The 16,988-nt window shown below is 39.5% G+C and overlaps 1 protein-coding gene across 1 annotated transcript in view; it reads left to right on the top strand.

Annotated features, from left to right (window-relative positions):
• The window catches only part of MAN1A1 (mannosidase alpha class 1A member 1), a 211,786-nt gene that overhangs the window by 178,269 nt on the left and 16,529 nt on the right, over window positions 1-16,988 (top strand). The window contains exons 9-10 of the mRNA XM_074948322.1: window positions 13,391-13,610; window positions 14,506-14,678. Coding sequence (XP_074804423.1) covers window positions 13,391-13,610; window positions 14,506-14,678 — 393 coding nt within the window. The remainder of the gene's footprint in view (window positions 1-13,390; window positions 13,611-14,505; window positions 14,679-16,988) is intronic.

Below are 16,988 nucleotides of genomic sequence, written 5' to 3'. Positions count from 1 at the left end.
ATACAATAACTAGTCTGTTATTTTAGGATTAATGCAGTTGCTTTCTAAGGGACTGTCAAGTAGTTTGGTCAGAATATTGGTCCGAGCATAATTTATTACCTGGCAAAAAAAGAATCCTCCATTCTGAGGTGTCTGCAACATGGAGCCTGCCAGAATTATACAGAGCTACTGGGAGCTGTGGCCAGAAGGGCCAATGCGAGTCCTGTGGCTGCCCAAACCAATCACCCCATTTAGGGCCTGAAAAATGAGGCTGAGAAGGTGCTGAGAAGGTACTGTGCATATAAAGCACCTCCCTGACTGTGCAGGATGGAACATGTAATCCCCTAGCTAATGGCCAAGCAGCCTGGGGAGTCTACCTTAAAGGAGCTGCAGCAAAAGAGAGACCTCCTGACAAACAGTTCTAAAACCGATCTTGGTTGGAAGAGGAGAAAGTCAGACCAAAGCACACTGTCAGTGGGGCACAGAAGGACAACCACCCCTTCCTACTGCTTACCTTAAAAGTGGTAACATATTCATTTTTGATTGCTTACAAAATAGAGGGATCCTATTCCAGTAGCCTTCTCTCTCCCCATGGTCGTAGTGTAGGGGGTGTTGCAGCGCTACTGCTGGGCAGCCTTTGCGGTTCCAACATATATAGAGAGAAACCATGGGAAAATCCTACAAAGTCTTTGGATAATGATCATCAGAGAGCAGGTGTGAAGAGCCATCACACCCTTTCCTAAACATCATTTGGGAGTTTGAAACCAGAAACGTGCTTGAATTTGCCTTATATTACATCTTGATAAAGCCCTTGCATCAAATTAACATGACAAAATTTATGTCCCCATAGGGTCAACAGACCTGTACAGCATTACAATACATCCAGCCCTAGCATAAGCCTGTGTGACCCAACCAACTGGTTAAATGAATGCAGACCCATAGTAGGTGGTGCATAGAACTTTCACAGACAATCAGGGAGTAGTGAGCACTTCTATTATAAACTCCTATATAACTGCTATAAAAATTCACATTTCACATCAAGCTAAAGCTTGTCACATGGTGCATGGCATAGGCCCAGAAGCAATAAGTGTCAACCCTTTTCAGGAAGTATTGTGGTATATATTTGCTATAAAAAAAAATCTTAATGTCTCAGGTATATTATGTGCGTATATTTCAGTGAAACTTGGTAGGTGATTAGTCTAGGATATGATGTAATTACTTTTTGTTAATCAGATATTTAACTTTCTACTTGAGTTCAGAAACTGGAACTTTTATGCCATGGCTGGCATAAACAGTTTTTCTGACCATATGGAGCTGCCAGTTGCATCTCCATAGGTAAGGATGAGTTGAGTTTTGCATGCAAAGTAGGAATTAAACTGCTCTGTTAGGTATGAAGAATACAACATATCCTTCTCAAAATTACAGCACTCGTGTACAAAACATTTGTTTGAGAATTCCCAAGTGCATACATTAGTTGGAGTTAAAATTAATTTTTAAATTGGTCCTTTAGGAAGTTTAGCACCCTTCTTGATATCTTTCCTCTCCCACCCCCAAAAATTACTTTAATAATACATATTCTTCACATTTTCCATAGAGCTAACACATTTAAATCTTCTATGTAAACTACATTTAATCATTTTTTTAGTGTTAACAATCACTTTTTGCCATTATTGTTCACAACTAAACTTTATTCTTCAGTAAAGTTGGCACATAAATGTATTCTTTTTCAGAAAAACAATCAAAGAATTTCCTTCTTTCAAAATGGTTGCCATCTCCTATTATTGGCAATGGAGTAGATGCCACAGGCTGCTCTTAGCAGACATGGTCATCATCGCCCTTCGGGTCTCCCAGCAGTTCTCCTCTCTGCATCCTGATAGCATGGAGACCTTCTCTGAGGAAAGGAGGGCTTCACTTCCATCAGGAACAAAAGGAGGCGGTGTCAGTTTATGCCCTCAGTCCTATTGAGAACAGTAGGAAATAGTGGCCATTTTGAAAAAGGACAATTCCTTCTGTGATTCTGAAGAAGATCTTATTCTTCAGTTTATGCTGACAGATATACTTAAATTTATGAAGAATAATGAAAAAATTACTATTAGGGCTGTCAAGCGATTAAAAGATTAATCACGCAATTAAAAAAATTAATTGCAATTAATCGTGCTGTTAAATAATAGAATACCATTTATTTAAATATTATGGATGTTTTCTACAGTTTCAAATATATTGATTTCAATTACAACACAGAATACAAAGTGTACAGTGCTCACTTTATATTTATTTTTTATTACAAATATTTACACTATAAAAAACAAAAATAGTATTCTTCAATTCTCCTAATACAAGTACTGTAATGCAATCTCTTTATCATGAAAGTTGAACTTACAAATGTAGAATTATGTACAAAAAATAACTGCATTCAGAAACAAAACAATGTAAAACCTTAGTGCCTACAAGTCAACTCCGTCCTATTTCTTGTTCAGCCAGTTGCAAAGAGACACAAGTTTGTTTACACTTGTAGGAGATGATGCTGGCCACTTCTTGTTTACAATGTCACGTGAAAGTGAGAACAGGCGTTCACATGGCACTGTTGTAGACGGTATCACAAGATATTTACGTTCCAGATGCACTAAAGTTTCATGTGTCCTTTCATGCTTCAACCATCATTCCAGAGGACATGTGTCCATGCTGATGATGAGCTCTGCTCGATAACGATCTAAAGCAGTGCGGCACAACACATGTTTATTTTCATCATCTGAGTCAGATGCCACCAGCAGAAGGTTGATTTCCTTTTTTGGTGGTTCGGGTTCTGTCATTTCCACATCGGAGTGTTGCTCTTTTAAGACTTCTGAAAGCATGTTCCACACCTTGTCCCTCTCAGATTTTGGAACGCACTTCAGATTCTTAAACCTTGGGTTGAGCACTGTAGCTATCTTTAGAAATCTCACATTGGTACCTTCTTTGCATTTTGTCAAATCTGCAGTGAAACTGTTCTTAAAATGAACATGTGCTGGGTCATAAGAACAGTCGTGCTGGGTCAGACCAAAAGTCCATTTAACCCAGTGTCCTGTCTTCTGACAGTGGCCAATGCCAGGTGCCCCAGAGGGAATGAACAGAACAGGTAATCATCAAGTGATCCATCCCCTGTCACCCATTCCCAGCTTCTGGCAAACAGAAGCTAGGGACACCATCCCCTGTTCATCCTGGCTAATAGCCATTGGTGGACCTATCCTCCATGAACTTACCTAGTTCTTTTTTGAAGCCTGTTATAGTCTTGGCCTTCACAGATGCACAGGTTGCCTGTGTGTTGTGGGAAAAATACTTCCTTTTGTTTGTTTTAAACCTCCTTCCTATTAATTTCATTTGGTGACCCCCTAGTTCTTGTGTTATGAGAGAGTAAATAACACTTCCTTATTTACTTTCTCCACACCAGTCATGATTTTATAGACCTCTATCATATCCCCCCTTAGTCATCTCTTTTCCAAGCTGAAAAATCCCAGTCTTATTAATTTCTCCTCATATAGCAGCCATTCCATACCCCTAGTCATTTTTGTTGCACTTTTCTGAACCTATTACAATACATCTTTTTAGAGATGGGGTGACCACATCTACACGCAGTATTCAAGATGTGGGCATAGCATGGATTTATATAGAGGCAATATGATATTTTCTGTCTCATTATCTATCCCTTAATGATTCCAAACATTCTGTTCACTTTTTTGACTGTTGCTGCACATTGAGTGGATGTTTTCAGAGAACTATCCACAATGACTCCAAGATCTTTCTTGTGTGGTAACAGCCAATTTAGACCCCATCATCCAAGACTGCTGTAGCATGAAATAAATGGCACAAGGTGGGTAAAACAGAGAAGGAGACATAAAATACTCCCCCAAGGATTTCAGTCACAAATTATTTAACACATTAGTTTTTTAACGAGTATCATCATCATGGAAGCATGTCCTCTGGAATGGTGGCCAAAGCATGAAGGGCAATACAAATGTTTAGCATATCTGGCATGTAAATACCTTGTAATGCTGGCTACAAAAGTGCCATGTGAACGCCTGTTCTCACTTTCAGGTGACATTGTAAATAAGAAGCAGGCCACATTATCTCCTGTAAATGTAAACAAACTTGTTTGTCTTCACGATTGACTGAACAAGAAATAGGACCGAGTGGAATTGTAGTCTATGAAGTTTTACATTGTTTTGTTTTTGAGTACAGTTATGTAACAAAAAATCTAAATTTTTAAGTTTCACTTTCTTGATAGAGATTGCACTACAGTAGTAGTATGAGGTGAATTGAAAAATATTGTTTCTTTTGTTTGTCATTTTTACAATGCAAATAGTTGTAATCAAAAGTAATATAAAGTGAGCACTGTATAGTTTGTATTCTGTGTTGTAATTGAAATCAATATGTTTGAAAATGTAGAAAACTTCCAAAAATATTTAATAAATTTCAATTGGTATCCTCTTTAACAGTAAAAAGAAAAGGAGTACTTGTGGCACCTTAGAGACTAATCAATTTATTTGAGCATGAGCTTTCGTGAGCTACAGCTCACTTCATTGGATGCAAGCTGTAGCTCACGAAAGCTCATGCTCAAATAAATTGGTTAGTCTCTAAGGTGCCACAAGTACTCCTTTTCTTTTTGCGAATACAGACTAACACGGCTGTTACTCTGAAACTTCTTTAACAGTGTGATTAAAACTGTGATTAATCATGATTAATTTTTTTAATCGTGTGCATTAACTGAGATTAATTGACAGTCCTCCTCTTAATCTATTTCTTTTCAAAAACTATTGCACCACATCAACTCAACGAAGACAATTTTGTGGGGTTTTTTTTATTTTTACTAAAACCTGTTCCTTTACCACATAGATGAGCATGTTTTGTATTGCATCTTATTACATCTGGGCATACTTTTAACAAGACTCTATAACAAGCTGTATAAGTAGATTTATGTCTGTCATCATTAGTCTTCCACTGTTCACTTAAGCCCTCTGGTGAAGCCAAAACAAAGTCTACACCCCATATGTTTGTTGTTGTAAACAAACTATTCATCTTTCTGGAAGAATATGAAAATGGAGGACTTCCCTCCCTCCTCTCCAAAAAGTTAAACCCATGTGCAGGGAGGAGGGGATTGAAAGAACAGGCAGTGGACACTCCTCTAAGCTGCTTTCTAGCCCACAACATTCCTTTTTTCCTTCTCTTCGTCTTTCTATCTCTGCAGCCTTATGTTAGCTGTCATTTTGTTATTAAACTGCTCCCAGGTAGCATCTGCTGCTGTTCCCTTTATGATGATACACTCCAGCCACTTCCTCCCTGCAACCTCTTGCATTGCACCCTCTATTCCAGCTGTCTTGATAGAGTGCTAACTGTACTCTTGCCCCTGTTCTCTCAAGTGCATTTCTGTTTACTGTGAAGGAAAACTATACCAGTTCCAAACAATTATCCATCAGTAATATATTTTCATCTAATCAAAAACCACCTCTTCTAGTTTTTTGATTCCTTGCAGATGCTGTAAATTGGTTCATGTAGAGAATATTTCACTATGTAGAATGAAATAATAAATTTATCTCATAGTGATCACCGGATTCACAAGTGGGGAAACATCATTGGAATTTTTCCCAGATCAAATCTTTGTTGAAATTGAGTTAAAAGTTAAAATAAATGTCATGTATGTTTTTAAAAAAAAAATCTATGTATTATATAAAAAGGAAAATAAATTGGCCATAAGTAGAAAATTTTGAATTTCATGCTGTCCTGAACTATTATCTATAAAGATTCCCTTTACCACTACCTCACTCCAATATCCCTTTCTAATACATTTTAGAGACTTGATTTCCCTGCCAGAACTTTTCACACCACAAATTGTGAAACACTAATTTATATGGGATTGGGACTGCAACATACCACTAAAATTCAGAGACTACAAGAGCTCATATTTTAATGCTTGCCTGCACCAGGAATTATTCCTGATTAACTCCATGTGTGGAGACACTTATTCCAAAATAAGACTGACTTTTTCCAATTTAACTTAATCCATTCATGCCAGAAGAACACTGACACATGGACTTAATCTTTCAGGGCAACCAGTTGGCATTGTTAGGGAAAGAGTAGAGATCAGTAAGAAAGAGTAGAGATCAGGTGGGCAGTGATTGGAGGTAGGGAGCAATTTACTGGGCTTTTGTGAAAGATGTGTTTGTGTTTCAAAATTAAGTTTTATAATACAAACTACCTCGCAGCCTTAACTATAATCACTAGAGTCCATTGATTCTACTTTGGATCAGGCCTTTAAGTGGCTTCATGATGATCAGTGGCTTTATCATGCATGGGAATTAAATCAATCTTTGCTACATATAATAGTTTGATTTATGAATTGGTTTATTTTAATGTACCCAATCTAGCTGTTAGATAATTTATTGTAGAATTACCAACTGTTACCAGAATAGTGATTTTTTTTTTTTTTTTAAGGATGCTACTCTGAGACAGGTTTGCCCTTTTGGTTTACAAAAAGTTTTAGTTTGAGATTGTTTTGTCCTAAACTATTGACAGTTTAATATTAGAATTTACTAATATTCAAAAAGCAGTTAGCCTATAGTTGTGTGGGTATCTTAAATAATAGCATATTTTATTATAACACAAAAATCATTTTATTGCATAGCAGTTGAAAGTGTCTGGAAATTTCTTTGTCTGTTTATTTTTACTTTCCAATACAATTATGCAGTAATATATTTCACTGCAAGCTTCTTTGAGTCCCAACTTCTTAGTTATATAATTATAAATGAAAATATTTTAAACCCTATTGGAATAACCAGTGAAAACAAGCTTTAAACAACATTCTTTAAAAAAAATAATTACCCAGCTACTCCAAAAGAAAGAAGCTTTCCCACCTGACAGAAAAGCAATTTTTCATGCATTTGGAATGCAATTCACTTGTTAGTGACTCAATCTCTGTAATCCTGTTGCCAGCCATATTGGAAGGGGAGCAGAATCCATGCTCCAGCCTCTATTCCAAATAGGCTAAGGAAGAGAGAGAACCCAGGAGGGAGCTTTGGGATGGAGGAAGAAGAAAAACAACATTGAAGGTTCTAGGGGGGAAAGTGGGGGAGAATGAAAGGAAGAGGATAAATCGGGGAAAAATAGGGGTGTATGAGACACACGCTCTCAAAGTCCCACATGACAGTTTCATAAGCAAACTAGGGAAATGTGGTTTGGATGAAATTACTATAAGGTGGATGCACAAGTGGTTGAAAACACATACTCAAAAAGTCGTTATCTGTCCAACTGGGAGAAAGTATCTAGTAGGGGCCCACAGGGGCCTGTTCGGGGTCTGGTGCTATTCAGTATTTTCATTAATGACAGATAATGGATTGGAGAGTATTCATATAAAATTTGTGGATGACACCAAGCTGGGAGGGGTTGCAGGCACTTCGAAGAACAGGACTTAAATTCAAAATGACCTTGACAAATTGGAGAATTGGTCTGAATTCAACAAGATGAAATTCAGTAGAGACAAGTGCAAAGTACTACATTAAGAAAGGAAAAATTAAATGCACGACTACAAAATGGGGAATAACTGGCAAGGCAGTAGTACTGCTGAAAAGGATCTGGGGGTTATAGTGTATCACAAATTGAACATGAGTCAACAATGTGATGCAGTTAGTTTCATTCTGTGTTACATGTAAGACATGAGAGGTAATTGTTCTGCTCTACTCAGCACTGGTGAGGCCTCAGCTGAAATACCGTGTCCAGCTCTGGGGACCACGCTTCAAGACAGATGTGAACAAATTGGAGAGAGCCCAGAGGAGAGCAACAAAATAAGAGGTTTAGAAAGCAAGACCAATTAAGAAAGATAAAAGAATTGGTCAAGCTTCGTCTAAAGAAAAGAAGACCGAGGGGGAGACCTGATAGCGTTCAAATGTGTAAGAGGTTGTTATAAAGAGAACAGTGATCAGTTGTTCTCCATGTCCACTGAGGATAGGACAAGAAGTAATCAGCTCAGTTTACAACAAGAGAGATTTAGGTTACATTTGAGGAAAAGTTTTCTGTAAGGAGAGTTAAGCTCCAGAACAGGTTACCAGGGGATGTTGTGGAATCCTTGTCATTGGAAGTTTTGAAGAACAGTCTTTTAAATAGTCAGAGATGATCTAGGTATATTTAATTTTGCCTCAGTATTGGGTGGGGGTGAACCTTGTGAATCCCTTCCAACCCTACATTAGCATAAGATCCACATTAGGAAAGTGTGAGAACCCCCTGACTTGTATCTTTATCGTCAAAAATGGAAGGAAGTCTTCATCTGCCAAAACCCACATTTTCAGTTCCCAAACCAGAGTTTTCAAAAATGTGTGAGGATTTTTTTTTCAAGCAGTTGTAATTTTTTAGCAAAGTTCTGTATCTTGTGAGGAAAACTGAATTGCCTGAAACTGGGGTAGCTAGGGGGAATTCAAAGGAATCCAAAAGAGAAAGAAGAATAGGTTGAGGAACTTCCTAAGTCGGTAAGTGATGCCAGAGAAAAGACAAAGTGTCACTGGTAAATTCTTGGGCATAGGAGAGAGAAGACAAAGTTAGTAGTTTTCAGAATTTGTTGGCTTTATTTTTGTAGGTGCTCAGATAGCACAACGTAAGTACCTTGATGGATAGATGCAGTAAAAGTTAATAAAGAATTTTCTGCTGATGTTACAGTATATAGAAGACCTTTATTGCTACTAAAAATAAGATTGGCATTAAAAGGGAACAAATAACTATGATCAATATTTCCCATGTATGGTCAGTTTATTGTTTTTATCTTTGTTTTTAATGGTTCCCTGTACTGTTTTTTGGGGGAGATGGGGCAGGGGGTGATTTAGTGTGGACTATCAAATTTATCTTCTCTTTAATTTATCTTCCAGCCATCCTTTTGGGTTTTATTATTGTAATGGAATAAACTAAGCATTTGGTGGACAACTGAATAAACAATAGCACTGTTCATCTTTAGTCCCTTTCAAGAGCACATGGGTCCCATTCCCTGTGACTGTCATCTTATGTTTTCAGATTTTTCTTTATGCCTCCCATTTAATCTCATGGTACGTATGTAAGTGGGGGAATAGTCCCGCTATTGTGGGGAACTTTCCTGGCTTCTGCATTACCCCGGTGAGTGGGCTAGCGAAAGGATCTGAGTCCTCGCTCCCACTTCCTTTACCCGGTGGCCTCCCTGCCCTTGAGGACTCCCCTTCCACTCTCCTGTCTGGCAGAGTCCTCGTAACCCCAACAAGGCTGGGCCCAGGATTCCTGGGGGGCTCGACGCCCAACCCTGCTGTCATTACCTAGGACAGGGGCTACGGTGTCCCCACTCCGGGGTACTCTCTCTGCACTGGGCACTTCCCTGACCCACTGGCCATTACATACAATTTAAAGCAAATGCAAGTTATTTAATCAACAATTAATTTTAAAAAGAATAAGGAAAAATGGGAAAGGTTAAAGGAAACACATCAACCCGCTCTGTGGCAGGGAACATCACAAACACTGTCTCTGGAATATCCGGGCAGTTCACAGTCTGTTCCTTGTAAGTCCCAGGCCGCCTTCTCAGGCCTGGCTGTGCTGTAGGGATGCTGTGGGTTGGACGCTCGCTCTGGTGGTGGCCACACGCTCTCAGGCTCTAAGTGGTAGGAGGCTTCTTCCCAGTGTCACCCCTGCCCTGTCAGGGTTACAATCCAAGCCTGACCTGCAGAGCCTCTTGGCTGAGGCATCTCCCTGTGCTGGGCCCGTTGCCCAGGGTCCCCCTCGCTCTCCCCAGCTGCTCTCCAGCCCCAGCTCCACCGCTGTCTCAGCGCTGCTGCTGCTCTGCCTCCAACTCCATGGGCTGCTTCTCTGGCCCCTCTGCCTCTGGTTGCTAAGCTCTGTTCCCAGGACAGGGCTGCTCTGCAGGCTGCTTCTATGACTCTGCTCCCAGCACTGACCTGCTTCCTGGGCTGCTTTTCTGGCCCCTCTGGCTCTGGTTGCTGCAGCTCTGCTCCCAGGGCAAGTCTGCTCTCTCTGGGCTGTGCCTCTGGCTTTGGGGCTGCAGCTCTGCTTCCAGGACAGGGTCTGCTCTCTCTGGGCTGCTTTTCTGGTCCCTCTGGATCTGGCACAGCTCTGCTCCCCAGCTTCGCTTGGGCCCCTGCTTTCTCCTTAGCTCGGCCCCACTCTGTCTGACCCAGGCAAATCCAGTTCACACGGAGGACCAGGACCTCCCTGGCCTCCTGACTCTCTGATTCGCCTGCCCGTCCTGTCATTCAGGCTGACCTGAAGCATTGACCTCTCCCCATTGTTCCTGGGGACTATGAGTCTCAGGGTCCTGATTCCCCATCGACGCTTCCCCCTTTTTTAGTACTGGGAGCTAGCAACTAAAACACCCCCACTGAATGTTAGTAAGGGGGCAACAGTCCCCTTACACACAGTGTGCCTTCTGGTACGTACATAGTGTGTTCAGATTTCCCTAAATCTTGTGATGACAGACTTCCCCTACTTCTAATTCTTTCTTACTAGTATATTTCACCATTTTTATTGATGGGTTTTTCAGAGGTCTCCAAGACATCATACACTGAGAACTGCCTAGGCAGAACCTTGAGTCCATGTGGAGCTCTGCTGGCTTTTAGCTGTGTGCAAGGGTTTCATGTGGGTAGGCTTCTGCAGCTACGTTTCTCAGTACAGCATCAGAGCTTTAGTATGTTCACTTCTGGAATATGTAAAATACATCAATTTGAATAACACTTTTTTTTGTAAAGGAACCATTCAGTGCACAAGAAATACTCATTACTTATAGCACTGCAAGCTGGGAACGTGCTGCTTTATTCAACTGCATAGCAAACAGAGCAGGGGGAAAAGACAGGCAAGCTAAACAGGAAGTAAGGGAGGGCTAGATCATAGCTGCAGCTCATAATGTTCTGAATAGCCCTTGATGATCACTTGACTACACCCTGGCTTGAAGTGGTTTCCATCATATACAGGGTTTGCAGTTCAGGTCAATGGCTCTCAGCACCCCCACTGTACAAATTGTTCCAGCACCCCTGACCACTTCTGGTGTCATCAAAAAGCATTTATTTTTTTGTAAGCAGACTGCTGCTACCTCAAATCTTCTCCAGTGTTGATAGATGTTCAGTGTCATTTCTGCTTGTGATGGCCTTGGCAAAATTCCACATGTTGACAATATTCCATATGACAATCTATTGTGTGGTATAAGCCCCTGTGATTGTTTATAGGGGTAACTTTTTTTGTCTTTACAATCCTGCTCCAGCCTCATCAGTTGGTATGCCTGCAACATGTCCAGCTTACTAAATTTTTGAACTTCTACCTAACACTGCTAGCAAGTCCTCCATCCATGGAATGGGGTAATAGTCTAACCTGAAGCCTTGACACACCTGACTTTATAATTCCCGTAGATATGGATGGTCTTGGGTTTAACCACAGGAACTGTACGTGTGACCCATTCAGAAAATTGCACTGGTGAAATGATACCTTCTTTTCCAGTCTGTGCAACTCAGTCTGTCTTTTTTTCTGAAACCTTAAGGAACTGGAGTTGCTTTAAAGTGTTTGGTATACCCCATCCTGGGTGTAAATCCTGGCTTTTACACCATCCAAGGTCCCTAACCTTTCTTTAAAAGTGGCTGGGTGAGCATATAGGATTTCCTGGAATGCTGGTATTGTGCTACGATCTAATTTGAAAATTTCTTCCCAGTTTAGTTTTAGTTCTTGGAACCAGTCTCAGCCTCCCAGGTTTTGCCTTTGTCCCTTGACCACTAGGACTGCTAAATTTTTCTTTTGGCTTTTATATTTTACAGGGGCAAGCACAGCATCTACTTCCTTGCTGGGTTCTCTGCTGTAGGCTCTCAGGGTCATTCTTGCATTCACTATCAGGCTCGGTTCTGCTTTGCATTGTTGATATGTTTGTAGATTCATTGATCGCAGTAGCCGAAACCCCTGTATTTAACTTTACTGTTACTTTGTAAGGTCCCACGTTCTTCCGTTATAGACAATACATAGTGTGTACCTCCTTTGTGTCTTCCTTTCTGCTTTCTTCTGTTTGCTCTGTTTTTTTCAGTCTACCCCGTCTGGGCTTGAGATGCTGTTTGCTTTGCATCATCTAGCTGAGTGTCCAGTCTTGAGGCACTTACGGCATTGCGCTATCCCTTGCAGCTGGTTTTGCATTTTGCATATTGAATCAGCTTGATTGTCCCTGCATTCTAAGTGCAAATCTCGTAAGCTTCTCACTGCTTCCATTGCTGTTGCTAATTCTGCTGTTTTGGGCCAGGTTAAGTTCCCCTCTGACAGCAGTTGTCTTTGAATTCTCTTATTACTGATACCACAAACAAATCTGTCCCACAGCATGTCCTCTAGAACGCTTCCAAATTACCAATATTCCATTAGTCTTTTTAGCTGTGACACATACACAGGTACACTTTCACCTTGCCACCTCATTCTAGTATGAAACTTGAAACATTCTGTAATAATGTTTGGCTTTGGCATGTAGTACTCTGTTAAAGTCTTCTGAAGGTCATTCAAACTCTTATCTCCTGGTTTCTGAGGTTGTAACGAACTCCTTAAGAGACAGTGGGTTTTACTGTCAGACACTGAGGAAAATTGCTTTCTGTTTGTAATCTCATTTGCAATAACATAGTGGCCCAATCTTCCAATATATTGCTGTCAATCTTCGTTCTGAATTAAACTCCTCAGTTTTCCCATGAATTACCATTTTTATCTTCTTCCTCGTCACCAGTTTTATGAAGAGACCCACTCAGCGCATAAGAAACACACTTTAGTTGCAGTGCTGCAGTCTGGGAACCTGCTGCTTTATTCAGCTATGTAACAAACAGTGGGAGAAAATGTGCACTAACAAAACAAAGTAAGGGGAGGAGGTGGAGCATGGCTCCAACCTCTAGTATTTTGAGTATCGCAATTAACCCTTTGATAATCACATTACTACACAATTATATTTGATACCATAACTATATCCTTTGAGTACAATAGTATTTTAAGATGGAAAATTTGCAAGCTAACTCACTGAAGCCATTAAAAATATAGCCTATGTATACAAGATATGCTTTTCATAAAACTGAGGGGAAGATCTGAATCATAAAATGGTATTTTCTTATCTTTTTAATTCAACTTTTTTAGAAAATTTACCAGGTAGTATACAGACAGTCTCAGCAAATTTATCGTGTTGTTGTTGTATGCCAACCTGCGCTGGTAAAGAAGAGTTGCATTTTCTTTGTGCTAGAGGTTAATTAGCATCATTAGTGGCAAATAAAATCAAAGCAAAAACTATACTGAAGATAAAACTGAAAACAAAAAAAGCTGGATGGGTGTAAATTTATTACTTTCCTATTTTGTGCAATTTTGCCTTTGTATTTCACACATTGCTTACAAAGTAGTAAACTTGGTTTAAAAATGTATATTTTTGCAGTCCATAGAAACCCATCTGATCCGGAAATCTAGTGGAGGTCTGACGTACATTGCTGAGTGGAAGGGTGGCCTGCTTGAACATAAAATGGGACATCTGACCTGTTTTGCTGGAGGCATGTTTGCGCTGGGTGCAGATGGGGCACCCAATGATAAAACTGGGCGTCATATTGAACTTGGTGCTGAAATTGCTCGCACGTGTCATGAGTCTTATGATCGTACAAGTAAGTACAGTATGATGAATTTTGAGAGATTAGCTGTGCTTTAATCTTTATCTATAATTCTGTCCTGGTTAAAACAGGTGCAGAAGGTATTGTATGGAACTCTGTAAAATTAATGTAGAGTCCTTTTTGTTCCCTCATTTAAACTGTTGTTTTGCTCTGAATAGTGACTCTAAAAATGGTCCCTCATTGTCAACAGAGATGCTGTCTGTGTCTATTGCATCTCATCTTCTTTCATTAGTGACAAATATTTTTGCTCCCTCCAGCTCTGTTGAGCCCACCACAGATGAAATGGATTCTGTTCATTTGTGCATACATAGAACTATTAATGAAGTTCTAAATACAAGGACAACATTCTGTTCAGAGATCCTCCTGTGTAACATTTAGACAGTAGGGTTACACAAAGATGACTGAATGCAGAATTTGTCCTTCAAGATCATTCTTAAAGTTGCTGAAGCAAGAAGATGAAAGAATCCAATCACGGTGAATTTTCCAGAGCGAACTGGAAAAAAATCAGCCACAATACACATGAAATATCCCACAATACAAGCTTTACAGTTACTCTTTGGAGTAGAACTGCAATTTAAAGCATTGATACAGCATATCCCTTTTGCCCCAGCTATTGGGATTTCCCAAATATAACAATTATAAGGAGGAGTTTGGTCACCCCTGGCTAAAGTGTTGACTACATGTGTAATATTAACTTCATATGAAAGTATGATTAATGTTTAGTAATTTACATAAACTGTCATGGTTTGTGCCTGAAAAGGAGCATTTGTAGGTTTTAATACTTATATTTACAGTGAAAAAATACTCAAACAATTGGAAGACGTACAGTTAAATTCCTGCATACAAAATCATTGCTAACATTGTTATACATTTAATTTTTATTGTCTAGGTATGAAATTGGGACCAGAAGCTTTCAGATTCGATGGAGGTGTAGAGGCCATTGCTACAAGGCAAAATGAGAAATATTATATCTTGCGACCTGAAGTTCTAGAGACCTACATGTATATGTGGAGGTTCACTCATGATCCAAAATACAGGCAGTGGGGATGGGAAGCAGTAGAGGTAACACATTTTGTGGGATTGTGTGGTGCGTTTTTAGTTTGTTTGTTGAGAGAGAGTTCTCCTATTACAACTTAACATCTTGATAAATGATTTACTTTTGCTACTATTCAGTAACAGTAAACATGTTCATTTTGTGATTTGTTTGTCTAAAACAACCGGTAATGCAGTAAAATACTCTCTGGAGATTTAGATGAAATCAGATAATTTTGGCTTTGGCTAAACCCAGTCTTCCCAGTGATCTACATCCGTAAAACACCTCACAGTTTTTCTTTGTTAGTTGCCTCTTAGGCCAGAAATCCTGCAGGTCTGTACCAGGTGCATAGTCAGGGCTTATTGGGGAAATCTGAGCAGTGTCCGCTGTATGACCACTAATATGCACTAAAATTGATTTTTAGGGGAAATTTACATTGTTAAATGTTTTGCAAAAAGTGTTGTGTCAGGGATATTTAATAATTGCATTTTGATGACACAGTGAATAGGTTTCTTAAAGTAAATTTCGGCCAAGATTTCAAAAGTGACCAGAGATTTTTGACAGTCAATTTTAGGAGTCTCAAAACTTAAGTCACTTTTGAAAATCTTGGCCTTAATTCATATTGTTTAAGGCCACAAGTAACCATTAGATCATCTAGTCTTACCTCCTGCATATTACAAGCCACTATGTTTCACAGTTACTCCTGTACTGAGTCAAATAACTTTTGACTAAACCATAATTTGAGTTGGGCTTACGCTTCTCTTCCAGAAAGGCATCAGTCTTGATTTGAAGACATCAAGAGATAGAGAATCCACCTCTTCCCTTGGTAGTTTGTTCCAAAAACCAGTACTCACCCTCATTGTTTAAAGTTTGTGCCTTATTTCCTAATTGAATTGTCTGGTTTCAGCTTCCCATCTTTGGTTCTTGTTATATCTTTATCAGCTAGATTAAAGAGTCCTTTAGTACCTGGTATTTTCTCCCCATCACGGTACTTATACAATATAATGAAGTCACTTCTCAATCTTGTTTTATGAGCCAAACTGACATCTTTAAGTCTATCACTGTAACGTATCTTCTCCAGCTCTCAAATTGTTTTTGTGGCTCTATTCTACTGTTTCTCCTGTTTTTCAACGTCCTTTCTAAAACGTGGACCTCAGAACTGTATTCAGTATTCCAGGCTCAGTCTCTCCATTGCCATATACAGAGGTAAAATCTATTCTCAACTCCTGCTCGTTATTAACCTGTTTATACATCCAAGGATCGCATTAGCCCCTGGTAGCCACAGCATCTCACTGGGAGTGCTTGTTGAGTTGTTTTCCACTATGACCCCTAGATACTTTTCAGAGTCACTGCTTTCCAGGATACAGTCCTTGTTCCTGGATTATTAATTTTGTATTTGGCTGTATTAAAACACATTTTGTTTGAATGGGCCCAGCTTACCAAGCAATCCAGATCGCTCAGTATCGCTGCCCTGTCTACTCATCATTATTTATCATTGCAGCACTCTTTTCTCTCACCCACAAATTTTATTAGCAGTGATTTTATATTTACTTCCAGATCATTCAGGAAAATGTTGACTAGAATCAGACCTAGTTCTTCAGAAGCTCAGTAGAAATACCCCATTTAGTGTTGATTCCCTATTTATGATTATTTTCTGAGATCTGTCAATTAGCCAGCTCGTAATTCATTTAACGTGCTTTTTAGATATTGTGTAGTTTTGATTTTTTTAATCAGTGTCATGTAGTACTAAGTCAAACATTTTACAAAAATCTAAGTGTGTTACATCTACATAGTTACTTTGTGACCCAAACTAGTAATCTCATCTAAGAATGAAATCAAGTTTGTTTGACAAGACTTATTTTCCATAAAACCATGTTGACTGGCATTCATTATATTCCTATCCTTTAATTCTTTATCACGTGAACCCCCTATCAGTGTTTTCCTTATTTTGCCTGAGATTGATGTCTAAGTAAGAGACCTATTGTTACCTGGCTCATGCCACTTACCTTTTTGGAATACTGGCACAATGTTAGAACTCTTCCAGTTTTGTGGCATTTTTCTGATATGCCAAGATTTATTAAAAATTAACTCAATGGGCCAGAGATCTCCTCAGCCAGCTTTTTTAGGACTTTTGGGTGCAAGTTATTCAGAACTGCAGATTTTAAAATGTGTATCCCTGTTGTTCACCATCCTCCTTGGTTAATAATGTACTGGAAAATGCTGCTCAAGCTTTGGCTGGCTACCTGCACTTTCTTATCCATGATCTTTTTGGGAGCTTCCTTCTCGAGCCTTTGTCTTCATCTAGTAGTAGTGCTGGTGGTGTTCTCTTCTTCTGTGCT

This window comes from Natator depressus, chromosome 3 (assembly GCF_965152275.1).
Source record: "Natator depressus isolate rNatDep1 chromosome 3, rNatDep2.hap1, whole genome shotgun sequence".
Classification (NCBI taxonomy): Eukaryota; Metazoa; Chordata; order Testudines; family Cheloniidae; genus Natator; species Natator depressus.
The sequence above is the reverse complement of the archived record's forward strand: the minus strand, read 5'-3'. Positions and strand labels throughout refer to the sequence as shown.